The 27,048-nt window shown below is 46.3% G+C and overlaps 1 protein-coding gene and 2 long non-coding RNA genes across 3 annotated transcripts; 2 read left to right on the top strand and 1 right to left on the bottom strand.

Moving 5' to 3' along the window:
- Positions 1–474: 474 nt before the first annotated feature.
- Positions 475–2,040, top strand: LOC120973418 (uncharacterized). The gene is made up of 2 exons (XR_005768243.3): positions 475–875; positions 1,459–2,040. It is a non-coding gene; the product is annotated as an uncharacterized lncRNA (long non-coding RNA).
- A 7,794-nt stretch (positions 2,041–9,834) lies between these two features.
- LOC141027687 (uncharacterized) lies at positions 9,835–11,774 on the top strand. The gene is made up of 2 exons (XM_073504842.1): positions 9,835–10,395; positions 11,037–11,774. The coding sequence occupies exons 1-2, from the start codon at positions 9,835–9,837 to the stop codon at positions 11,772–11,774; spliced, it is 1,299 nt and encodes a 432-aa protein (XP_073360943.1).
- A 3,030-nt stretch (positions 11,775–14,804) lies between these two features.
- On the bottom strand, positions 14,805–20,004 carry LOC120973415 (uncharacterized). The gene is made up of 2 exons (XR_005768239.3): positions 19,633–20,004; positions 14,805–19,506 (listed from the first exon to the last, which is right to left on the bottom strand). It is a non-coding gene; the product is annotated as an uncharacterized lncRNA (long non-coding RNA).
- Between the last annotated feature and the right edge of the window lie 7,044 nt (positions 20,005–27,048).

Genomic DNA, 27,048 nt, shown 5'->3' with positions numbered 1-27,048 from the left:
ATAAAATGCCCATAACAACCCACAACGTTCTATTAACAAAATCTTATCATCATTGAAGGATTCCATAAAATGACATAAATCTTAATTGCTCAAAAGATGACATAAGCAAAATCTTTAACACATTTTCTGGCAGCTCTTAAATTTATTATAGTGGATAGCCAAAACAAAAAAAACTTAAACGCACTGCCAAAAATACAGAAAACAGCCACAAAAAATTGGCCCAAAAATACCCACGGCTACCCAAAGTAAGCCCAGTAGCATAGCAGCTACACGTAAAAATAAAACAAACTTTTCTGCTGAGCTGAGGCAACTTGGGCCACAGTTCGGTCGTGAAAACAGCCCATATGGCGCCCGATGGCCTGCTCGGAGCCGCGATTTCTTGTGAACCGTCCGATCGAAACGGACGGCCGGCATCGCTCGCGAACGGAACAAAATCGCCGCGCGAGCTAACCCTAGGTCATTTGACCTCCTCCTCCCCCGGATTTCTCACTCTCGCACAGAGCGGCGACAACAGCAGCGGCTCGATGAGCTCGCCAGCCATGGCGGCGCAGGAGCTCCGCTCGCCGGCCAAGCGTGCAGCCGATTGGATCCCGCGCGCTTTGCCGTCGAACAAGGCCTCTGCGTCCGCGCGCCCCCGGCGGCTCGTACGGTGGGGAGGGATGCACCGGCCACCGCGGATTTAGGGGGCGATGGCGGCATGCACGGCGATGGCCTCACACGCGCACATCCATAATAGCGGCGCCGGCGGCTCTAAACACTCGGCGCCTCGTCCTTTAGCAGCTCAGCGGCGGCCGATTCTTTCAGCGCGTCGTCCCGGGAGACGACGACGTCACGGGCGTCGGGATCCCGAAGGTGCACCGGCGCGGCATCATGAGGTGTGCCCCAAAAGCTCTTCTTTTTCTCAATTACATCATTTTTGGGCGCTGATTTGCGGAATTCCTAGTTCTAGGGTTTCAAATTGGGGATTTTCTGGAGTTTGCAATTCCCCCTTTCTGATTGCTTAAACAGGGCTAGTTGAAAGATCAACATAATGCGGAAGCATGGCTCAATTAGTCTAACCGTTGAACATCATCATCATCGAATTAACACTAACCAATAGCAATTAGAATCTTAACCGAAGAAATTAACCCTAATCATGGATCGTCAACTTAACAGAGTCTTATACTTCAATCATTAATCTTAAGCCTGCATAATACGATCTTAACACATAATCCTAATGTGCTAACAGTAAAACGTTATAATCTAATCATGACCAATTAACAGCACTAATACAAAAGTTAGACCATGACATTAATAATTGAGATTTAACATGGTCTAGTTAGGGTTGTAAACAGAGATCAATCATGCTTTAATACCAATGTTAGAAAACATTATTTAGTATTAACATAATAGGATCTTGATCTCTAAATTAAAACACCTCTTTCTGTAGAATATTGGGAACTAACTGTGATTTTTCAGAGACCATCAGGGGCTCCATGCAGCTGTCGTGAGCCTCCAGGGGAGTGGAGTTTGTTGGGGAAGAAGCAGCAGCATGGAGATGGACGTGCAGAGTGCTGGACGCCGCCGGCACTACCCTCCTGGTGGTCGGCTGTAACGCCCCGAGACCGACGCTTCAGAAGACTTCCATATATTTCGTGATCACCGCGTGTTTCTTTTGGTGCTTGCTCTTTTATTTTTGCATTGCATCATGTCATCATGCCATCATGTCATTAATCTTTGCATCAAAACTCAACTAAATAAATTGCATGGATCTTCGATCCATTTAAATCGAGGGAATTCACATGGTGATTTCTCTTTATAACATATCCTCCTAATATTTATGGAGCTATATTATAAATATTCCATTAGTTTGGAATTAACCGGAACACACTTGCAAATTAATTCCCATGCCTATTTCCACTCCAAGTTTCACCTCCAAGCTTTGCCAACAATTATTTTCCCTCTTATCGAGGCCCTTCCTAAATGTTCAACATTTTGGACACTTTGTAACCCTACTTGTTCAAAACATTTGAATTAAATTCAAATGCATTTGAATTTAAACCGTGCAATCTTACCCACTTCGTTTTTCTCGGAACAAGCATATTTTTGTTAGTCCGGGAAAATTACCCGCATGCGCAATTCTTTCTCTAACCCTCTCTTTCTTTTCCTTTTCTCTATTTCTTTTCTGCCAAAGAAATAAGGGAGAGAGAAGAGAGAGAACCCCAGCCGGCCACTTGGGCCTCCTGTAGCCGCAGCTCATGGCCCAAGGCCCAGCAGCCCCCCTCGCTAACCTAGCCCGAACCTCCTCCTCTCTATCTCTCCCTCTCGTCCCTTCCTCCAGCGCCGCCATCTCCCTCGTTCGTCCCGATCCCCATCTCACTCTCTCCCTCTCGATCCCGCAGCACCACTCCCTGCGCTCGATCCCCTCGCCTCCATCCTCCTCGAGCCGGCCTCCCCGCCTCTGGCAACGGCCGCCGCCCGTCGCGCCTCTTCGCCGCCGCAACACACTCATCGCCAGGGAGAGGAGCTCCCCGCGCCCTTGCCCCGTCCCTGACCGCCACTCCCCCTGCTCCTCCACGCGGTGCCGACCGGCGACCAAGACGAACGGGAACCGCACCGGAGCTCCTTCCTATACGCCCTCTCCTGGAGCCGCTCGCTCCAGCTGCTCTTCATCGAGGCGCAAATCCCGCCGCGGTTGCTGCTCTGCTCCTGCGCCGCCGGTCGCCTCTGCCTCGACCCCGCGTCCTCGCCTCCGGCGACCGTCACCGCTCCGTGCACCCCGGCCCCCTCCTGCCTCAACGGAGCAGGTCCCCGCGCCCCACGACTTTGTCTGCGTCGTCTCCTGCTCCTTGCCTCGAGCACCGACGCTCTAAGGCCGGCCTCCTGCAGTTCGTCTTTGCCGGAGCTCCCCACCACCAGCAAGCAGTCGACCTCGCCGCCCGTCGCCATCAACCCCTCCACCTGCGTCCTGCACATCGCTGCCCCGAGCGCCCCTGTCCTCGAGCACCTGTTGGCTTCGGTTACTATCAAGCGCTCTGACCCGTTGCTGCCATGGCCTTGCATCCATCTGGCCCTGTTGTGTTCATGGAGCCACTATACCATGGCCAAGACCGAGACCCGTGAACGTCAAGTTCTTCCACGACGCTCGAACGACTACACACCGAAACGTCAAGTACCTCGTCAATACGTGTACGACTACCGTCGCCGCAAAGACCGCGAGTTCAACTACTTCCACAACGCGTCGTGTACGACTACCGTTGCTTGGGTTCGACAAGACGTCGAGTACCACTACGTTGGCCAAGTACACCTTCGTCAAGACCGATGCCCGAACAAGCACCCTTTGCATGGATTGCGTCAAGTACCTCTACCGACGACCCGAACATCTACGGAGTTTGCACGATTGCGAGTACTTCTAATACCGTCGCCGTGTACAACTACTTCCTCTACAAACTTGATCCGTTCCGAAAAGTCATGCCTCGAAGGTATAACCCGAGTCGACGTCCGTGGAACGAAAGCATGTGTTGTTTGAGTTGCTTGCGTTTGCACCGTGCTTGACTTGTTCGTCACACGCTGTCACTCGTTTCCTTGCCATGCCGTCGAACCGTGGGAACCCGGTAACCGGGAGCACCCCACCATTCTCTTGCGTGTTTCACACATCCGCACAATTCTCTTTGCGCCGGTATCTCCATGAGCTACCGGAACCGATATGTTGCCGTGGCATCATTTTCGTTATCGTTTCCGTGGCACCCTTTTTCGTTCCACCACGGTAACAAATGCTTCATAACATGCTTTTGCCCATGTTTTATAAAATTGCTTAAAAACTTGCATATGTCATTCGTATCATGATAACAACATTTAAATGTTTACAATTGATGTTTGCATTAAAATTGCTAAATGACATGAGGATTTTCCGGAATTATTGTTTGTTGTTCCGGCCTCATTTAAATTGCCTAGATAGTTAGTTTACTTATGCTTCACCTCTTGCCATGGTAATCAACATTTAATATGGTCGAGTACATAATGAGGGAGAACTAAATAATTGATGTGGTGTTTCGTCAATATGCAAGTCGTTTCATATTGAGCTCCACTTAATTTGTAGTGTTGTTTGTTGCACTTTGCCATGCCATGCCTTTGTAAACCGGACATGCATCATATTTGTTTGTGCATCATGCCATGTGTATGTGGTGGTTGTTTACTATGTTGCTTGTTTCTTTCCGGTTTGCTTCTCTCGTTAGCTTCGGTTTCGTTGCGGTTGTGAGGATCCGTTCGACTACATCCGTTTGTCTTCTTGATGGACTCGTTCTTCTTTCTTGCGGGATCTCAGGCAAGATAACCACCCCTCGAAATCACTTCTATCTTTGCTTTGCTAGTTGCTCGTTCTATTGCCATGCTACGCTACCTATCACTTGCTATATCATGCCTCCCATACTGCCATGTCAGCCCCTAACCTTTTCACCCTTCCTAGCAAACCGTTGTTTGGCTATGTTACCGCTTTTGCTCAGCCCCTCTTATAGCGTTGTTAGTTGCAGGTGAAGATGAAGATTGCTCCATGTTGGATTATGTTTATGTTGGGATATCACAATATCTCTTATTTAATTAATGCATCTATATACTTGGTAAAGGGTGGAAGGCTCGGCCTTATGCCTGGTGTTTTGTTCCACTCTTGCCGCCCTAGTTTCCGCCATACCGGTGTTATGTTCCTTAATTTTGCGTTCCTTACGCGGTTGGTGATTTATGGGACCCCCTTGACAGTTCGCTTTGAATAAAACTCCTCCAGCAAGGCCCAACCTTGGTTTTACCATTTGCCTACCTAAGCCTTTTTTCCTTGGGTTCTGCAGACTCAAGGGTCATCTTTATTTTAAACCCCCGGGCCAGTGTTCCTCTAAGTGCTGGTCTAAACTAGAGCCACTTCCAGCGCCACCTCGGGGAAACTCGAGGTCTGGTTTTAGTTGTACGTAGTGTTCATCCGGTGTGCCCTGAGAACGAGATATGTGCAGCTCCTATCGGGATTTGTCGGCACATTCGGGCGGCTTTGCTGGTCTTGTTTTACCATTGTCGAAATGTCTTGTAAACCGGGTTTCCGAGACTGATCGGGTCTTCCCGGGAGAAGGTTTATCCTTCGTTGACCGTGAGAGCTTATAATGGGCTAAGTTGGGACACCCCTGCAGGGTATTATCTTTCGGAAGCCGTGCCCGCGGTTATGTGGCAGATGGGAATTTGTTAATATCCGGGTGTAGAGAACTTGACACTTGACCCTAATTAAAACGCATCAACCGTGTGTGTAGCTGTGATGGTCTCTTCTCGGCGGAGTCCGGGAAGTGAACACGGCTTTCGGGTTATGTTTGACGTAAGTAGGAGTTCAGGATCACTTCTTGATCATTGCTAGCTCCACGACCGTTCCGTTGCTTCTCTTCTCGCTCTTTTTTTGCGTATGTTAGCCACCATATATGCTTAGTGCTTGCTGCAGCTCCACCTCATTACACCATCCTTTCCTTTAAGTTTAAATAGTCTTGATCTCGCGGGTGTGAGATTGCTGAGTCCTCGTGACTCACAGATACTTCCAAACAGTTGCAGGTGTCGATGATACCAGTGCAGGTGACGCAACTGAGCTCAAGTGGGAGCTCGATGAAGATCTTGTCCGTTGCGTTGTTTCTTTCCTTGTTGATCAGTAGTGGAGCCCAGTTGGGACGATCTGGGATCTAGCAGTTGGGTTGTCTTCTTTTATTTTGGGTCCGTAGTCGGACCTATGTGTGTATCTTCAATGATGTATGAATTCATTTATGTATTGTGTGAAGTGGCGATTGTAAGCCAACTCTTTATCCCATTCTTGTTCATTACATGGGATTGTGTGAAGATGACCCTTCTTCCGACAAAACCACAATGCGGTTATGCCTCTAAGTCGTGCCTCGACACGTGGGAGATATAGCCGCATCGTGGGCGTTACACCGGCGGTGGTGAACGGTCTTCTGGACCCTTGGCGCTTCTTTAGGATCGGCAGTTGAGGTTCTGTGTGTTTGTAATCGTCATCCCTACATGGGACATATACTTCCCTTTTATGTATAAGCGCTAGGGAACAGGGACCGGACCAAAACGTTGGCTTGGCACCTCCGATCATGGTGCATCTTTACGTTAGGTGAGGAGACTTTGTCTCTTCCTGATTTCTCTCAGTTTGTTACATTGAGATCAATTCCAACACAACAAACTGGACAATGTGCCCGACCGCGAGGTTGGTGGAACGGTTAATCTTGTGCGCCCGAGCCTTGTCTCGCATGGCCTCCCTCAATCACCATTTTTTTGCGCTTGCAGGCCACAAAAATGAGTGGGGCAATATTCTTTGGCCTTTTCCCTCCTAACCATGGATTGCGTCAAGATTTGGAAAATGGTTTTATGGTACGGCTTAATCCATACTACTACCCATGGCCGTGCACCCAAGAGATCAGCGTTCGTCCATCTAGTCCATACTACTACCCGCCTGATCATGCACCTGGGCACCTAGGTAGATATGATCTTACCTAGTACCAAGATATTACACCGTTGACTAACCAAGCAACAAGCGTGTACTGGAGATGCTTAATCTTGTGCGTTTTGTCCTTACGTGATGCATCAAACACATCATGCTATTGTCACTGATATTTAAGAGTGCAAAAAAAAAGGAATTATACACTGAACGTTCCGAAATCCGTTGGTGCTCCCGAGAGCGCACGCTCCTGCACGCGAAAAAATATTTCAAAGTGTGAAAAAATTTCAAACAAAAATTTGACGCATACATCTTGACATATATGTGTGCACGTCAAGTTTCGGAGAAAATCGACTTTTTTTGTGCCTTGCGTAAAAAAGACAAAATGATGTCTTGTGAAAAACATTTTTAACACCGGATTTTATCTTTTTCACACGCCACACGTAAGTTGTCTGTTTTTCATGAAACGACTTTATGAGCATGTATAATATTGAGATGTACGCGCCAAGTTTTTATTTGAATTTTTTTAGTATTTTTAAAATATGTTTAAAACACATTTTAAAAACCAGGAGCGCACGCTCCCATGTGTCAAAATGCCACTCTCCCGAACGTTGCTATACACAAGACACCATGTGCACGATTTATGGACGAAGCTGTTAATAGGGTCGTTGGGTCAAGTTGTCTAACCAGCGGCCTGAACCGTTTTCTAGGGTTTAGTGGCAGGATAGGCGGCGGCGGCGGCGATCCCGATCTCCCACGCTCGCGCACCCATCCTGGACGATCTCCGCACCGTACCCAAGCTCCGATCGGCGCCTCCTCTGCTGCTGCTCTCGGGGTGATCAAGGGGGGTCCTGGTACCCCTACCCACCCTTGGAGCACAAAGGGGAGGTGGCATCTAGGGTTTGCAGGAGGTGCGACATGGCGTCAGAGGAATCAAGGAAAACGAGGGAGAAAGTGGAGCATATGATGGAGAAGATGAAGTTGACGGACAAGGAAAACAAGAAGCTGGTAGTAGATGATCAGGAGGTGGAAGGAGAGGCACCTCCAGTGGCGCTGGTGGGTAGGGTTCTGCACTGTAAGTTCATCCATGTAAACTCTATCGCAGATGCCCTCCGACCGGCCTGGGGAAACCCGAGGGGATTGAGTTTTAACCCGGTAGGGGAGAACACCTTTGTGGCAAACCTGGAGAATCAGCGAGATCGTGATCGCATCTATGGAGGTGGGCCGTGGATGGTGGGGAAACACGCAGTGATCTTGGAACTGTTTGATTTTAGGGCCCGGCCATCCGACTGGAAGTTTGAGAAGTTGCAGATTTGGGCGAGGGTAATCAACCTGCCCTTTAATCTCCGATACCCGCCATGGCCTGAGAGAATTGCAGGGATGTTGGGAGAGGTAATCAAGCTGGATGTGGACTCAAAGGGTTTTGCTTTTGGCGAGTCCCTTAGAACACGTATATGGATAAGAGTGCAGGAACCCCTAATGAGGTGGGTGCAGCTAGAATCGGCGAGGACGAAGGAATCTGTGTTGTATGATATTCAGTATGAAGGACTGCCGTATTTTTGTTTCTCGTGTGGCCGGCTTGGACATGCAGACGCTTTTTGCCCGGACCCAGGGGAACGGGATGATGATGGATGCCTGTCGTACGGAGAGAAGCTTAGATGGGCTGGATCTCGCAAGAACTGGGCGAATGCACCCCCAAGGAGCAATGATGGGGGAAGGCAGGGAGCCAGGGGAGAGGAGGAATGGGATGTTGAAGAAGAGGAAGTAGAGAAGGGAGAGGAGGTAACATCACCACTGAAGAATAAGCAAGGAATGGTCAGGAATGCAGTGTATCAGTTTAATGCCCGGGGCGGTGCTGCTGGTCGCGCTGGTCCTGGGAGGGGCTACGACAAAGGTAGAGGCAGAGGCCGGGAGAGAGTGTATCGTCGAGTGGAGATGGGGCCTGAGGGCCGCACCAATACATCAAATCAGCTGATGATCTTGGATCAGGATACTTGGAATAAGAAGAGATCCATGGAAGGCGATGAACCAAGTACATCCAAGGAAGATAGTAGGGATTCAAAGAAGAAGAAACCTGTGGAAGGAGGAATTACTAGTGAGCAGGCGGTGGCTGATGTACAGCCCCGCCGGGAGAAATGAATTGCATAACGTGGAACTGTCGCGGGCTTGGGAACCCGGAGACAGTTCGTGAACTCCACCATTTGGTGAGGATTGAAGCACCCACCTTAGTCTTCTTATCAGAGACGAAGATTGAGAGAAACAAGGTAACGGCTATGAGAGCAAGACTTGGTTTTGAAGGATGTATTCCTGTCAGCGGTAATGGGCTGAGCGAAGGACTTGCCCTTTTCTGGTCTAGAGAGGTGGATGTTAAGCTCAACAATTTGTCTAACCAGCATATAGATGTTATGGTGAGGAATGTGGGCAGCGACCAGAAAGAGTGGCGTTTTACGGGCTTTTATGCCAAAGCAAAGAGGAGTGAAAGGAAAGAGAGCTGGGAACTTTTGAAGTGGTTACGGTGTCAAAGTGACATTCCTTGGTTGTGTGGTGGGGATTTTAATGAGATCACGGACAACATGGAATACTTCGGGGCCAATGAAAGAGCGGAATGGCAAATGCAAGGCTTTCGTGAAGCCATTGATGAATGCAAGTTCCAGGACTTGGGTTTTACCGGGATCCCGTATACTTGGGATAATCGTCAAGAAGGAGCCGCAAATGTAAAGGTTCGCTTGGACAGATACTTGGCCGACCCGAGTTTCATCCAGGAGTATGGAGATACGGGAGTGAGGCACGTACCATCTCCACAGTCGGATCACTGTATGCTAGTCATTAAAATCAAGAAGCTGGTGGAGTGGGATGACAGCGGTCCTCGTCGTTTTGTTTACGAGGAAGCGTGGAGACGGGAAGAGTCGTATGAACCCACGGTGGTGGCTGCATGGGAGCAGGGAGCTTTTACACTTGAGGACCTCAACTCCTCGTTAAATAACATGCAGGTCCACCTAACCGATTGGAAACAGAAGAAGTTTGGGGATATAAAGCGTAAATTGAAGAAAGTGAGAAAGGAGTTTGAGAGGGAGAAGGCGAACTAGCTCTACCGCGGCTCGTCCAGAAGGGAGAAAGAATTATCAAGGCAGCTGAATGATCTTTTGTTAGAGGAAATCATGGCGAGAGCGCGGTCGACAGCTGACTAGCTTAAGGCAGGGGACCGGAACACTGGATTCTTCCACGCTCAAGCATCAAGAAGGAAGCATCAAAATAAAATCCTGGTGCTCGAGAGGTCGGATGGAACGATCGTTGATAGTAGGAATGAGGTGAGAGCTGAGGTACAAAGTTTCTATACACAGCTATACACAGCTCAAGATGAGGTGGTCATGGATGAAGTATTGCACCATGTACCAAGCATGGTGACTAATGAGATGAATGACCGGCTGAATAGGCCTTTTTGTGCAGATGAAGTAGAGAAAGCACTGTTCGCCATGGCACCGGCGAAGGCGCCGGGAGCGGACGGATTCCATGCGGGATTCTATCAGCACCACTGGTCACTTATAAAGGAGGATGTAACCCGAGCTGTGTTGAACTTTTTAAATGGCGGGTACCTGCCGGAAGTTATTAATAAGACTGTAATAGTGCTCATACCAAAGGTCAAGAATCCAAGGAACATTACACAGTATAGACCAATCTCCCTCTGTAATGTCATTTACAAAATATGTTCCAAGGTTTTGGCTAACAGGTTGAGGGAGATCCTAGATGAGATCATCGCGGAGGAGCAAAGTGCCTTTGTTCCGGGGCGGTTGATTACAGACAACGCCATCACAGCTTATGAGTGTATCCACGCAATGAAGAGAAAGAGAACTAAACAAGGGTGGTGTGCGGTCAAGTTGGATATGATGAAGGCGTACGATCGGGTGGAATGGCCGTACCTCCAAGGAATCATGTTGCAGCTGGGTTTCTCGGAGGAATGGGTATCTCTAGTTATGAGATGTGTAAACTCTGTTACTTTCCAAGTGAAAATGAATGGAGAACTGTTGCCCTCGTTTCGCCCCTCCAAAGGCATACGGCAAGGTGACCCCGTCTCCCCGTATTTGTTTCTACTTTGCGGGGAAGGTCTCTCATGTCTGTTAAAGAACTATGATGCTGGATGGGTCGATAGAGGGATACGACCGGGTTTGAGAGCCCCTTGGATCACACATCTCTTATTTGCAGATGACTGTCTAGTCTTCATGAAGGCGGATTCAAGGAGTGCACAAAGGTTGAATGGAATCCTTCAAGCCTATAAGCTGGGTTTGGGGCAGTGTGTAAACAAGGCCAAGAGCTCGGTTTTTTCAGCCAAAATACAAGGGTGTCGGCGAAGGCAAGGGTCAGGAGCAACTTGCAGATCTACAGAGAAACTCTTGCAGAGAAGTACCTAGGCTTGCCCACGGCGGCGGGCCGGATAACAGAAGAAAGTTTTGTACATGTGAAAGAGCAAGCAAGGTCCATGGTGCAAGGATATTGCGAAAGGCTAATGCCAATTGCGGCTAGGATGGTTCTTCTCAAAGCGGTGATTCAAGCCCTACCGGCCTATTCTATGAGCTGTTTCAAGCTCAATAAAGGCTTATGCCAGAAAGTCACGGCAGTGATGTCAAAGTTTTGGTGGGATGAATCTCTTGACAAGAGAAGAATGCACTGGCAATCGTGGGAGAAGATGGTTGTCTCTAAATCCAAAGAAGTCTTGGGTTTCCGGGATTTGGAGCTGTTCAATGATGCAATGATCGCCAAACAGGCGTGGCGACTGCTGGATAAACCACACAATTTATGCGCGCGTGTTCTTAAGGGCAGGTACTACCCAGATGGAGATTTCTTGCAGGCAGAATGCCCCGCCAGCGCCTCCACTACGTGGAAGGCGATAATCACCGGCAGGGAGGTGCTCAAGAAGGGTCTAATCCGTAGAGTTGGTGATGGAACTACTACAGAAGTATGGCATGACAACTGGATACAAGGGAGCAATACTTTCAAACCAGTGTGCAACATGGGAAGTGATCACATACACCTTGTGTCTGATTTGATGACGGATGATGGTGAATGGAATGAGGAAATTATTGAGAGAACTTTCATTGCCCCGGATGCACTAGCCATCCTTAATATGCCGAGGCCGCGGGTAGCTTTACCTGATTTTTGGGCATGGGGCTATGAGAGGTCTGGGATGTTCACGGTTCGATCAGCGTACCGGATGTTGTTGGAATCCCAGGAAAGTGAACTGAATCAGGTTGGCAGCTCCTCCCAGGGGGGAGGAGGTATGGAAATCACTATGGCGCTTGAAGGTGCAGCCCAAGATACGAATTTTCTGGTGGCGGGTCCTTAAAGGGTTCCTACCGGCGAAGGAAGAGTTATGCCAACGACATATAGGGGAAGATCACACATGTCCAATGTGCGGCAACCAGGAGGAGTCGCTGTTTCACTCTCTGGTTACATGCGATCATGCAAAATTATTTTGGAGGGAGGCAAAAGATTTCTTCAAGTTTAAGACACCACGGCTACACCCAGCAACGTGGTCGAGGGACTTGCTTGATCCCAGCTTTATTGGAACAGACCGGGCGGCCATCATTATTTCAGTCATGTGGACAATTTGGTCAAGTAGAAACAAATACACGCATGAGGAGGTCAAATATCAACCCGGGAGGTCGATGGTCCTAGTGAAGGAACTCATCCAAGCTTTGTACATCCCGGCCGATGCTGCCGAGGAGAGAAGTCTTGTGAAGGAGAGATGGAAACCACCGGAAGCGGGATGGTGCAAAATCAATACGGACGCTGCGGTGGACGTGAATGGGGTTTCCTTAGCGATCGGACTGGTGGCTCGGGGCCACGACGGGGAGCTCAGGCTAGCCGGGGGCCGCAAGCTATCCGGGGTGACTGATCCGTATTGCGCTGAACTGTTAGCTGTCAGGGAGGCTGTGCGTCTGGCTATGGAGAAGGGCTGGACGCGGGTGACCGTCGAGACGGACTGCAAAACTGTTATAAATGAGTACATGGCAACGGAGTGCAGGTCGACAGGAAGCCCGATCATCAGCGAAATCAAATCCTATCTCCAACACTTTCAAGGTTTACGACTCAATTATGTTAGTAGAGAGGCCAATAAGGTAGCTCACTGGTGCGCCAGAGAGAGTCTGGCTAGTACTTCGACTGTAATCTCTTTTGATGTTTTCCCTGCTTCATTGATTGCCCTAGTGCAATCGCATGCAAACCGTCTTATTATTGAATAAAGGCCTTGAGGGCGGTTCCCAAAAAAAATAGGACCGTTGGTGTGTGGGAGTAAACTGCAGGACACCGTCTGATTTTGAATCGTGCATGAATCGGCCACGCAGCCGTACGTCATGCGCAAAGTAGTTTCGCTATACACCAACCCGCAAAAAAGAAGGGTTTCGCTATACACCGTACGGTTAAGGTAGCTCCGCTAATTCCATATATAGTCCCCGGAACCCAGAGGTGCCACGAAGTTTGGCTGAAGTACGACATGGTTAGGCTGGCCATAGTGGAGGTAACATAAGTAGTAACATGTACTTGAGACTCACAAACATGCTTATGTCGCAGTCAATTAAAGAAGAGAGAGATAATTATAGTAACATAGATAGATACCGTAACATAATAAATGTTATGCTACTATGTGTCATGCATGGCAATAAATAAGACCGCCTATGATATTAATATATGTTACTATGCACTATGGATATAATATCATACACTAGTATCACTAGTAAATGTGCCCGTGCGTTGCTACGGGAGAAACAACCCTCGCACCCCTTCCGTGGAAAACAAATGATACTCAGCTTAACTAAATCTTACAATTACCGCACATAATAAGATATAAGTTTCCATCTTGTTTTGTTCATCTACACATGGGTCTGTTTTCAACGGAGCTCCGCTTCAGAATATAAATCTTCATCATCCCTTTCTTTGTCTAATCATCACCCCTTGCTCTGGTCACCAGCATTACATATCATATTAATCTTTAGCCAAGACAATTATACTCAAATGGTGTTTGATGACTTGATACTTTTTACACCGAATCTTCAGCAATATTGTTTTTTTTCTACCTATCTTCAATAGAAAGGACAAGAGGAAAAGAGAGAGAATGCATGCATTTGTTGCCTTAACTTAGGAAGGGAGTCTATTTCTAATCCTAAACGCTTGTTATATCATTGTATATTTCGAAAATCATCCCAATCTTCTTTATAGTATGATCTTTGAGGCAGACTGCAAGTTCCCATACATAACATAATCAGTAACATTTAAAAAAACAACTTCCATCAATTTCCGTTGTAGCCGGGTGTGACTTTCCGTTTTCATGTTCTAACGCATAACCATTAGAAGCAAGTCTTAATAGCCCAGGTCTATGTTCCAGCAGCATAACATTTGTTAAGCACAACTTAGAGGGTGCTTGGATCCAAGGGACTTATTTTAGTCTGACTAAAAATAGTCTCTTTAAGAGGTTAAAGTTCCAAGCACCCCTGACTAAAGAGGGGCTAAAACTAGTCTTGAAACTAAAAAAATTTAGTCAGGGGTACCCCTACTAAAATGTGGATTAGTCCTCTCTCTCCTCATTTAACTCCTCTCCTTTAACACGGGCAAGATCTGGATTGAAGGGTTTGGAGGATAATAAATGCTCATTAACTTGATTTTAGTCTCTTTACTACTTGGATCCAAGCATGGGTGAGGCTAGCAAGTTTTAGTCCCACTACTTTTAGTCATGAGACTAAAACGTATCCAAGCACCCTCTTAACATGCACGATAACATCACCCATCCTCCGTATAGTCTAGACCTGTCATATATGCAGAAACTGAAATAAATAGATAAAGTTTCCCCTTTAGGATGTGTCAAAGCGTACATTTGATGTGGTTAGAAATGGTATGTCCAATAAAGCAAACTACTCTAAAAGAGATGGATAATTGTTATGTTATTCAGCAGAATATAACATAAATGGATGCAGTTTTCAAGTTTTACCAGTTGTCACTGATAAGGTTTACCGTGAGCTAACACCTTGAAGCAAACATGAATCTTTAGAGCCACAATCAAAATTTTGCACAACTGAAATTAAAATACTGGTAAAACAATTATTACGACCATAAATATTCTGCCTAAACTGTTTGAATAGAGACAACCTATTCACTCAAGGATTCCGGGGAGCAAGATGCAAGGAAAAGGACTAAAATACTGGGGGTAATGTAAGTTCCAATGTAGAAAAACTTGCCATTTTCATATTCTTTGGTAAACACATATTGTACTCGAGCAATAAAATCATTTCTACAGAATCGAAGGTTTGAATCTTCTCCATTATTAGATGAATATAAAAAAATTGTCAGTGTCATTTATATAGAATGCAAAGAAGCAACTCCATGGACCCATAAAATAATTGTAATTAATGAATTCCATATAACAACAGAAAATTTGTACAACAATCTTTGTAAGTAAAAGATTTCATTTAATAATAGAAAATTTCTTCCACCAGGCAAGAACTGCTTGAACAAGCCCCTCCTCCTCAAGCTCTTAAAAGTTTGAAGTATTCCCGTGCTTCATCTCAGCCAAATGCACTACTATACTCCATCAACTCAAGCAAGGAGAGTATAAAAGAATATGTTCCATCAATGTTCTTCTAATTTGATGTAAATAAGAAATAACGTTAGAAGTACATCGGTCCTTGATTTTCTTGTCTTAGCTAGGGTAACTTGTAAGTTGTAATAGATGTATTGATGAACTTAAATAGATCAAGTTTGCCTTTTTGTGCCGGTTGGGGATCTACTGCTTCTGTATCTTATTGTATACAATTCAAAGGATGCAGAAATTGTGAACTTGAGACTGAGAAACCATGTAGTCGATTGGATATTGTTTGACACCAAACACGGATCGGGTACTTACCGCAATCTCTTGTAAGAGGGCTACTAACAACGAAGTGAGAGTAATGCAACATAAGATTCGTATGCATACAGTCTACTGCAAATATATAATCCATGGATAGAACAGTACAACACAGGAAAAGAATGCAATGCCTGGAGCTAAATCTATCAGTTTTAGCACATAGTTTTTACTTGTTGTTCTCTAATCATCTATTACTACACCTTGTGTCTCCACAAACAACCAATTTCTGCTAAAATTGACAGTACAAAAGTAGAACAATGGCTTAGTCCAGAGGGGAGCTCAGGGGACTTCGGTGTGCCAGATTTGCAGCTACTACTCAAACTTGCTCTGGACCAGCATTTCCATCACAATCCACACACTCTTTCCTTCCCCAAGAGAAAACGTAGAAGCTATTAAATAAGTTTAGTTGTGCTTTATATGCTTGGATACACACATCATGAAACTGGTATATACACCATACCATGCTACACATTATTTCTCCTTTATCCTTTCATAATTTAAGCTTCAAAGAAATAGCCAATCGAAAGGTATTGAAAATGTCAATACGTTGGTTGGAAAAAATTGCCAGAATGTCTGCTAGTAGCAATAAAAAAGACAGATAGATAACTAAGCACTAAATAAATGGTAAGCCACTAAGCATGGATGTGATTTTCAACCAAGCCCAATAACGTGGCCTAAATTAAGCGAAAGAGCCTCTGTCAATACTACATTACCTCTTCAAGCAAACATTTCTGAGTCTCCGACGTGATGAAAACAAATACTGCAACAGTCCAACTATGCTTTAAAAATGGAATCACGACTGACTCGGTGAAAACCTGTAAAGATAATTAATCAATACAATCATTTTTGCTTTCAGACGCAATAGGGAAATGAGTTAGCATAATGGAATCAGTAAGCAGCAACACGAAGAAGACCAAGTTTTACAGTAATTTAGAGCTCTCCACAATCTTAATTTTAAAGATTATCCAACAAACAACTACAAGAAAATTAGGGAAACCATCGGCCACCCTTCAATCACCAATTGTGAACATGCAAACAATTCTTCAGCTCACATGCATAGACTGGGTCGAGAGGACACATGAACTTCAATGGCGAGGAGACAATCTACGTTACCCTAGATGAGAAGGCGGGTCATGGTGAGCAGGGCATGAACTGCAGGTTGCAGTGCTGCTAAATGGTGCCCTCCATCAGGGCGAGGAGTGAGGAGATTAGCACAACTCAAACGAATTGTAACAGTATCACCATCTTAGCACCTTCAACCAATCGAACACTAAAAAACAGAACCAAGCAAGAGAATCTTTATGACGCAATGTAATTAACAGAAAATAACATTAATATATAAGCAGAAAAATTATCTCTATTATTTGTTCTATGTAAGCTAAGCAACAGCAGCACACAGAGCCCAAAATTGCATCATTGCGAATAGCTAGAGAATTAATTAAGAAGAACAAAAGAAGCAGACAACGTCGCAGGTGCCAATGTCCTTGTAATCTACCACCCACTGTGCATATGGACAGCAGCTTATGTGTGTCCCCTCCACTACCTCTCCTATGAGAAAACTGAAAATAGTCATGTACTCAGGTTTAGTCAGTAAGGAAATGGCAAGTAGAAAGCATACTGTGTCTGATTCATTATACATGTCTCTGAGTCTTTCAGCAATGTTAGAGCACTGATCCTTGTATCTTTCTTTAGCAACATTGAAATTTAGACTTGTGTAAAAAGCAAGCCAATTATAGGATATAACATAACATGGGCTGAATAAATAAGCAGAATACAAAAATGAACTTTATAAGGAAAATTCAGTGTAACACATACTGTGTTTTATCTATCTGGCTATTTAAATAATCGTAGAACTTATATTTCTTTTTGTACTCCTACAAATAATCTGTGTACCTGAAAATTAATATAATCAGTTTGTTGCATGTATATGAACACAAATTAAGACTAAAACAAAAATATTCCCCACACACGGCAAGCAAGCAGCATCACGCAGAAAGCAAGCCGTCCAGAGAGGCGCATGTGGTTGGCTCCTCCTGCTTGTCCAGATTAGACATGGCATGTGTCAGGAAGTGATGCAGGAGATTGGGGAGCATACCACGCGGAAAGGGGAGGTCGGGGGGTGGCACGCAGGTGGAGGCGAGCCGCTGGAGTGGGAAGCGACAACAGAGTGGCGGCGATGTTGGCCACGGGAGCCAGGCAGACAGGTCCGACGGCTGGCCGAGCGCGCAGGGAAGAAGTTGTTGGTGAAGAAACCGGCAGGGTTGGGGGAACCAATCAGAGGTCGAAGCAACACGGAGGAGTCCCGGCGGCGCCGTGGTAGCAGGGGCGGCAGGAGCCGGCACCGGCTGTGGCGTCGAGTGTTGTCGGTGATGGAAGGCCACGGGGTGGACACTTGGGGTAGGGCTAGCCGGTTGGCGCGCCGGCTGAGTAGGCGGAGAAGCAGGGGCCGGCGGTGCGCGGCAGCGTGGCAGAGGGTGAAGGTGCGCCGGCGGAGTTGGCGGCTCGGCGGCGGTCGGCGGCGCGCTGGAGGTGAGATGGGATCGGGAATTCAGAGGCAGGGGTGCGTTTTTTTCTTTTTTTTTTTCTCCCGCTCATACCGGTTCGGGATCAATGAGTTTTATCTGGACTGCGGGTTGATTTCCATAAAAGTCAAGGGTTGTTTTGCAAAACTGCCGCAACGGTGAATCCAACAAACTCAATCCGTACTTTATTATTAAAATTAAAATAAAAAAATTAACTAGGACAAATGCCCGCGCGTTGCAACGGAAGAAAACTTTGACGTGGAATCAAATTTAATGAGAGTTGTAAAATGTGGCTCATTTTACAAATCTGCTCGGCGCGCCACTTCTGACAAATCCGAATATTGTACTCCCTCCGTCCCAAAATTCGTGTCTTAGATTTGTCTAGATACGGATGTATCATTGTCTAGATACGGATGTATCAAGTCACATTTTAGTATTAGATACATCCGTATCTAGACAAATCTAAGACAAGAAATTTGGGACAGAGGGAGTATAATCATCAAACTGATCCTCCTTTTTGATTTCGACTTCTTGGTTTTATTTTTTTTGTAACGGAAAAAATCATAGTTTTTTTTAATAAACATTGTGTATTTTTTTAAATTTGAACTTCAAGGTTTTTTTACAAAACCGTGAAAATCCCTTTTTTATTCTAGCAACCTAAAACAAAAATTCTAGCAAACTAAAAATGCACACATAGTAATTAAAACACCACTGACAGCAACTTGCAATTTTTTTGATGAATCCTTCGGTGTATCTTTTTTGTGCAACCATTTTTATTGACCTTCTCTAGGATGCGATCCTGAACTTTTCAAAAAGAAAATTATAAGTGAATTCCCTCTACTTACTTTGTCAAACAAATCGTCAAAAGAACAATTTAATGATGCTTTTGTGTTCTTGTTTTTTCTGAGCTTTGACTTTGCATTCTATATGTCTGAATAGTTGGCATAACTATAGTCTGCTGATTTATTTTCCACCATGTATATTTTCTAAATCTAAAATCGTATTAGTCAACATGGCCGTAAATCAACTTCTTTTGGGCCCAACTTATCTCTTCTCACCCATGGCCCAGCTTAAATCAATATGTTTTGAAGGTAGCGGCTGCTACACAGATAGGGTGATTAAGGCCACTAATTGTCTCCACATAAACATGAGATTTTTTGCCTAGTTGACTACGAGTCCGTTCCATCAGAAAGCACACCATATTGTTAAGTAACGGAGGAGATCGGGGTACGCCTCTTTACTATAAGCTCTGCAGGACTTTGGGGGAATGAACTCAGCAGTTCAGTTTGATGCATGGCGGCCGGTCTAAGAGAAGCTTTGCGGCCGTAGGGATGGTTCGTGAGACAGAGAGAGCACGGGTACAGATTGAGTACAGGGCGTCGCGGGACAGCGTATTCCCAGCAGTAGCAGGTGCAAGCAGCGACACGAGACAGACAGTTCCGCACGGAGAAAAGCAGAGGACGGGAGGTGCACTGGGTCCCGTGGCAGCAGCAGAGCGCAGGAGCCGAGCCATGCACAGACGGCGCTGAATCGATTTGCGTTGGAGGTGCTGACCGCCGTCGACGAAGACGAAGGCGTGCGAGGTGGCGTCAGTCGCGTTGGTGCAGTTAACTGCTGATGGTCCAACCACTGATCCGTTCAAAGTTCACACCGCTCCCAACCTGCAATAGAACACAAGGAGAATCAGGGCTGCATGAACTTGGATGAGAGAGGAGCACATGGAGTGGTGGCTCTCGCCGGCGGCGTCGGGGCGTGGACACCAGTGGAGTGGATCGGACAGGGAGCACCTTAGGAGGAGGGAGGTGGCGTGCACCAGCGAGGTATCCCGGTCACGTGCAGCCGAGCCCGGGGATGCGGTCGCCAGCCGAGGTCCGATGGTGGGGGCGTGCTGGGGATGGAGGGCGGAGTGGGAGGCGATCTGGGAATGGAGAGAGGTGCGTCAGGGCCGGGGCGACGGCGGCGAGAGGCACGTCGGGGGATGGGCGCCGGTGGTGGGAGGCATGCCGGGGCCGGTGCCGGGGCGACGATGACGTGAGGCGCGTTGGGGCTGGGAGGGCCGTCGGCGGGAGGCGCGCCGAAGCCAGGGGATGGAGGTGGGTTAGGTGGAGCCTCACGGCAATGGGGATTTTCAGATCGTGATGGGGATTTTTGGACGAGCGAACGGGAACGACGACGTACCAAATTTTATTAGTACCACCTCGTGTATATGTTTTAAATTCCCAGTGAAAGCGTAAACTTACGGAAAGAAGCATATTGTGACGGTGAACCTGACAAAGTCAATCCGTGCTTTATTATTAAAAAATTAGGGAGAGAATAATATATATATATATATATATATTATTATTATTATTATTATTATTATTATTATTATTACTACTAGCACACATGCCCGTGCGTTGCAACGGGAGAGAGAAAAATAAATTTTGCGATGGATCAGCTCTCAAACACGTACTACTAACAATACATGCTAAGTGTGCAACCCGACCACTGGCATATTGCGGCTCACTGATCTGAACTCGTAAGGATAAGCCTAACAAAATGACACGGAAAGATCATGCGAGAACGACATTCTGATGGCCACATAAAAAACGCATGTGCTTCACTGAGGAGCGAATACCAATTTTCATGAAGCAGGCTCGGCCATATTATGGAGACGCACATCATAGCTCGGGGCTTGACTGACTTTGGACTGGCCAAACAATCTGGTGTTGGCGGAGGTCACAGCTATCCCCTTCACTATCCAGTTCTTTGGATCTTTTGTGACCTTGACGCGGGTGAGTATGGTGGCTGGGGTGGCAGAGATAATCTTATACTCGTGCATGATAAAGTCTTTGCTAAGCTCATCGTGTCAAGGTAGAAGGTGAGGTTATACCACTTATACTTGATGTCCACTTCAACCGTCGCCGTCGAGGTACACCAGAGTGACGATCGCAAAGTATTCTGCCCCTGCCAGTTGCCACCTTGACTATGCAATTTTAATGGTACCCAAGGAAGAATACTTCATCGGTGTTGTCAAGATCTTGCTTTTGTCCCCTCGCAAAGAAAAAAAAAATCTTGCTTTTGTAGGAGCTCCCATGGCAATATGCAATGAGACGTGAGCATGCTGTTTGGGGAGGTTGCACATACGGGGAGGAGGAACTACCCAAAGCGACGTTCATAATTTAATGTTACTATTCTTTTGCTTGAAGCAATTGGAGATAAAAAGATCAAATTGGTTGTATTTTAAATACAAATGATCTGACAATTCGTCTTTTTTGCTTGCAGATGTTTTTGTTATAATGTGGAATTGTATGATATGTTAATCATATATAATAGAAAATAGAAACTGAAAGCCAAACTCTATCGAAAAGATATGGTCGACTGTTTGTTTTACTTTTGTTTCAGGATATGGGTGCGTGTGCATCCCATTAATATGTGGATAACTCACCACAAAATGAATAACTCACATGTGCATCTCTCATAGAGCACGCGGCAGAACCTGGCGCCGCCTCGTTCGCCTCGCATGCGAGCTTGCAACACCCGTCCCTACTACGTGTTGCATTTTGCATTATGTACACCATCTCATGGCAGACTTCACGAAGCTTGCTCCTCTCCGATACAGACCGTACGCACGCGTCGGACTCACACAAACTCCACATCTCCACAGTACAACACATAATGCCCGCACGGACACGCCAGTGACAAGCGAAAGGAGGACACGTGCATGGGCGCATGGCGAAGAGCGGCCGACACGGAGGAGTGGCGTCGCAACGCTGACATGCAAAGGATGAGCCCGGAGGAGGTACAGGCGGCGGGGGTGTAGGAATCCAGCCAGCCAGCCGCGGTGGCATCCCACGGAGGTCCTGCACCAGCGAGGTGGCCGCCTGCTGTACGGGCTTGGGACGATCGTGCGGATGGGGTTCGGCATGCATTATCAGTGTCATCAGCTATCTAGAGCTCTACCAAAATCCTGAAAGGCACGGCCCAGCACTACGGACACAGAGGTCGCCGACGTGGACGTCGGACACGGCAGTGGCCCATGGGAGGTCCTGCACCAGCTAGGTGGTCGATTGCCGCTCGGGGCCGGGACGATGCCGCTGACGGGGTTCAACATCATTGTCGTCATCGGCTATTTGGTGATGTATCACTATCAGAAGGCAAGGCCCGGCACTACATATAGCCACGGAGGTTGCCAACGTCGTTGTCTGGCACGGCGACCCTGCCATCGGCCTCCTAGCCGTCTAACTGAAATATTTCTTCAAGGGCCTTGCTACCAAGTGCCGTTCTGAAACCGCACGCGCGCCTGACATGATTGGGCGATCCAATTTATATGAATCAGAATTTCGTATGGACGCAAGTAGCACGATTTAATTCTGAATTTGCTTGTTGGGATTTCTTCACCGGGAAGGTTAGGCCGCCCCTCCTCCAGCACTGAGCTCGCCTCCAAAGCTTCGATCTCGTTGGTTCGGCGGGGGAGTTGTCCTGACTGGGGCGATGAGTCCATCGTGATACTGCAGTCACCCATCCTGCTACTGCATAGTGTGCCTGCCTGCACGCTCCCACGGCGGCGCCCAGCTCACGCCCGCCTTAAAGGAATTCCTTGGTGTGTTAATTGGTCTCTGGAGTGTCATCGTCGCCGCCCATGATGATTTCTTGTGAACTGGGGATGCAAAATTAAGCAGGCGAATATGAATTTCATGGTGCAGGAGGAGACCTCGTGAGACGACGATGCTAGCGGTCGGCCAAGCTCTGTGCGCCCATGCTCGTCGTCGGGCTCCACGATTTGGTCTCATGTGCCGTAGTGCCTAGGGTACCGAGTGCTCGCCGTCCGGCAACACTGCACGACGTGCACGGGGCGATGGAGGCCAATCCCACCCAGATCGAGACCATAGGCCGTGCTTGGAAGAAGTGGAGGAGGAGGCTTAGTTGCGGCTGTATTTATTGAAGGAGGGCCGGCCGTGGCTGGGTGTATTTGTGTCGTTCACGGCAAGTTGTGGCACCTTATTGTATTAGGACTTTGCTACGGGTTGTGTTAGCCCTCGATGTGGCCCAGGGAGTCTGGCGGGGAAGGGAGCAGGTGCGATTGTTCGATGCACCCGATGTGGTTCCTCGAATTAGTACCACCTTGAGTATATGTTTTAAATTCAAACTGAAAGCGTAAATTCACGGGAAGAAGCGCATTGTGACGGTGAACCCGACAAAGTCAATCCATGCTTTATTATTAGGGAAAGATAGCACAAATGCCCGTGCGTTGCAACGGGAGAAAACACTAGTTCTTACGACTCAAAATTGGTCAGGTCGAACACAGTCTAGCTGCGTGCTAGTGCTCCAAATCTTCTACTGGAAACTTTCATTTCCACTGGCGTTGATGCTCGCACAACCACAGTTGTCTGACTTCATCGCTAGGGCTGCTTTGTTATGGGCAAATGGTTAGACATGTACTTGTTTTAACTACAAAATTTAAGTAAAAGAAGCACAATCCACAATAGCACATTCTCTAGAAAAAACTAATTATGCATAAGAGCACAAGCTTGCTGCCCAATAACGCAATCTCCAAGAAAAATAGCCATTTCTTTTAGGGCTATATACACAGAAAATAGCGAGGTAAAAATTCTTCACAGAGAATGCACATTGGTACTTTTGGATTTTTGGATAAAAAAATGCTTATGATGGCACGACCGATATATGCACATAAGATGATTCTAGGCAGCTAATTGTCTATTTTTAATGAACTAAGAGGGCCTGATGTACTATTTTCTAATTAAGAACTTTTAGGCAAAATAAGTAAAGGAACGCTTTGGATGGATGAGAAAATTAATTGGAGAAGCAGATGATTAGAAGTTGTATCTAGGCCATTGTTGTACGTACGTGTTTAGGCTGTATGCAGCATCAACTTGTATCTGAGCAGCCCGGCGTCTTGTCCTTGCCGTGTCCGCCTGCACAACTTCGGCCGGCGTCGTGCCGGCGTGCAGGATTGCATCAACATGTTGTCTTCGCCGCTGTGTCCGAGCAGCCCAACGTCTCGTCCTTGCCGTGTCCGGCTACAACTCCGGCGTGCAGTACCGACCATGCTTCCTTTCTCTTTCTCAGCTCATTGTTTGTTTCATGGGACGGCTGGTTGATGTTACAAAGAACTTCAAAACGTATATAAACTGATGAGAATCGATTTAACAGGGCGAGGTGGGACTATTGTGAAAATAATAAGCAAGCAACAAACTATTTTTTGCGGCCTTTGTAAGTCGAGGCGTGGCTGCCGGCCATAAGGCCCAGCAGCGTAGCGAGCTGGCAAGTCTCCGGTGATAGTTGGGCTACGGTGCGATTTTGGGGAATAGATGGGCTAACGCCTAGGTGGGAACGACCAGCCTATGCGAACCATAGATGGGCTGAGGCGCGGGTGGGGGCGACCAGCCTAACCGGGACGGACTGCTGGGGATGAACAAAGGTTTGAGGAATTGAATCGTTTTAGTACCACCTCGCTTATATGTTTTAAATTCAAACTGAAAGCGTAAATTCACAGGAAGAAAGCGTATTGTGACGGTGAACCCGACAAAGTAAATCCGTGCTTTATTATTAGGAAAAGATTATTATTATTATTATTATTATTATTATTATTATTATTATTATTATTATTATTACTAGCAAAAGGGCCCGTGCGTTGGAACAGGGAGAAAAAATCATAAACTTCAATGGCCATGACAACATTTTGCTGCATCACCGATAACATTTTGGCGACCATTTTGTTCAATTTCATTAATAATTTGTAATAAACAAAATTTTAAAAATAATAAATATTTTTTATTACCCAAACATTTGTTTTAAAAATTGCAAACATGTTTTGAATATGCACACCTTTTTTTAATTCACAATCATTTTATGCTTTATTCAAAAATTTATTTAAAAGTTCTTTTCTTAATTTTCGGAGCTTTTTTGAAGTACCAAATTATTTAAAGGAGAAAAAAGATAATGGAAAAGAAAAAAGAAAAATAAAAAGCGAAATTTAAAAACAGGCCGCTCACACATGGGCGGCCCTATTGGGAGCGCTGCGTCTTCTCGCTGCGTGCAGAGCGCAGTATAGGAGATCACTACTGCGTGGGATGGCCCAGGTAGGGGATTTCCCAGTGTGAAATGTTTTTTGTCAACTTATAAATGACATTGGTGGGTAATATTTTGTCAACCTTACAGCGACGCGTGCCGCTTGCAGTGTAGTGTTTGCCGTTTGAAGCAGCGAAACTTGAGCGAAGTTGCACGTAGATCAAGCAGGTATATTTTCAAAAAAGGAATTTTTATAGCAGGAAAAATGCCGAGTAATGAAAAGATTTACGTTTGCAGCTCCAAACCAAATGCTTGCAGCACTTAAAGAAGGACGTGCATGCGCGTGCATGAAAAAAAGGAGCTACCCCGAGGAGCATGCCACGCATATCATCATACGCCAGAAGTTGCAATCATTACCAGGGTTAGTTTTTTTTAGACAAATAACCTGGGTGAGTTGGTTCCGAGCGTGGAGACCAGAATACGATCCCCACGCTGCTGATTTTTGGATCGTAATCCAATGAAGCCTGGGAGGAGGCCCATCAGCATATATCGGCCCAATATATGGCTAGCGTACGAATTTGGAGGAACGACGTAGCACAAAGCAGCTATTCGAATCGTTTTTTAGCAGAATTAGTACCACCTTGAATATGTTTTGGATTCAAACTGAAAGCGTAAAATTACGGGAAGAAGCGTATGTGACGGTGAACCCGAGAGACTCAACCCATGCTTTATTATTATATATATAATAGCAAAAGGGCCCGTGCGTTGCAACGGGAGAAAAATAATAATACATGTTTAATGTGTTTACCACTTGTGCTGAAACATCACCCGCTGACCATCAACACCACCGAATCCCTACAGCTCATGGAAGCCCTCTGACACGTTGTAAAGCATGTGGCACAACATGTTTGTACATAACAATGGAGTTGAAAACAATTAAAATATCTTTCCCGAAATTGAAAGCTGAATAAAACTATTGCTTATTGATGATTTGGTGCGGCATACAAGAGTATATAAGAGGGTACAAACCGACTTGGGGTAGGGGTACAAAACTGACTTGGACTAGAAGTCGTATACCATAATGACTACTCTAACATCCCCCCGCAGTATCAACGGCAGGCTCGACGACGTTGAGACTGAAACAGATATCTTGAAACGGCTTAGTAGGCAGTGCCTTGGTGAAAATGTCAGCAAACTGAGCCGTAGAGGGAACATGAAGCACCCGAACCTGACCAAGAGCAACCTTTTCACGAACAAAATGAATATCAATCTCAATATGCTTTGTGCGTCGGTGTTGAACTGGATTGCTGGTCATGTAGACTGCTGATATGTTGTCACAGTAGACAATAGTGGCCTGCTCAATAGGCCTGTGTAGCTCGGAGAGTAACTGCTGAATCCAGATTGTATCTGCAACGGCATGTGCCACAGCGCGATACTCAGCCTCGGGCGACGAACGTGAGACTGTAACCTGTCTTTTCGAAGACCAACAAATCAAATTGTTACCAAGAAAAACACAAAAACCGGAAGTGGACCTTCGAGTGTCAGGACAACCAGCCCAGTCTGCATCAGAGTATGCGGTAAGCGAGTTTGGAGAAGAATTATTGAGGTGGAGACCATGATTGAGAGTTCCTTTTAAATACCGAAGAATGCGTTTAACATGATTATAGTGAGGAACCCGGGGATCATGCATATAGAGACATGCTTGTTGAACAGCAAAAGAGATTTCAGGACGAGTAATGGTGAGATATTGGAGAGCACCTGTTAGGCTAGGATAGAGAGTAGGATCGGAAAAGGGTTCACCGGTAGCCGAAAGTTTAAAACTAGTATCGACAGGAGTGCGAGATGATTGACAGTCAAGCATACCAGCACGATTAAGAAGATCAAGAATATACTGGCGTTGGGAAAGAAAAAGGCTGGAGGAATCTCGAACAACAGTAATGCCTAAGAAATGATGAAGGAGTCCTAGGTCAGTCATAGAAAATTCAGATCTAAGAAGGGAGACAATATGATCTAAGAACTTTTGAGAGGAGGCGGTAAGAATGATATCATCTACATAGAGAAGTAAATAGGCAGTGTCAGAAGTTTGATGATACACAAAAAGAGAGGTGCCGGAGAGAGATGGAGTGAAGCCTATTGTTTGAATGAAGGAGGAGAAGCGTTGAAACCAAGCTCGTGGGGCCTGTTTAAGACCG

Source organism: Aegilops tauschii, chromosome 1 (genome assembly GCF_002575655.3).
Source record: "Aegilops tauschii subsp. strangulata cultivar AL8/78 chromosome 1, Aet v6.0, whole genome shotgun sequence".
NCBI lineage: Eukaryota > Viridiplantae > Streptophyta > Magnoliopsida > Poales > Poaceae > Aegilops > Aegilops tauschii.
This window is presented reverse-complemented; position numbering and strand designations above follow the sequence as displayed.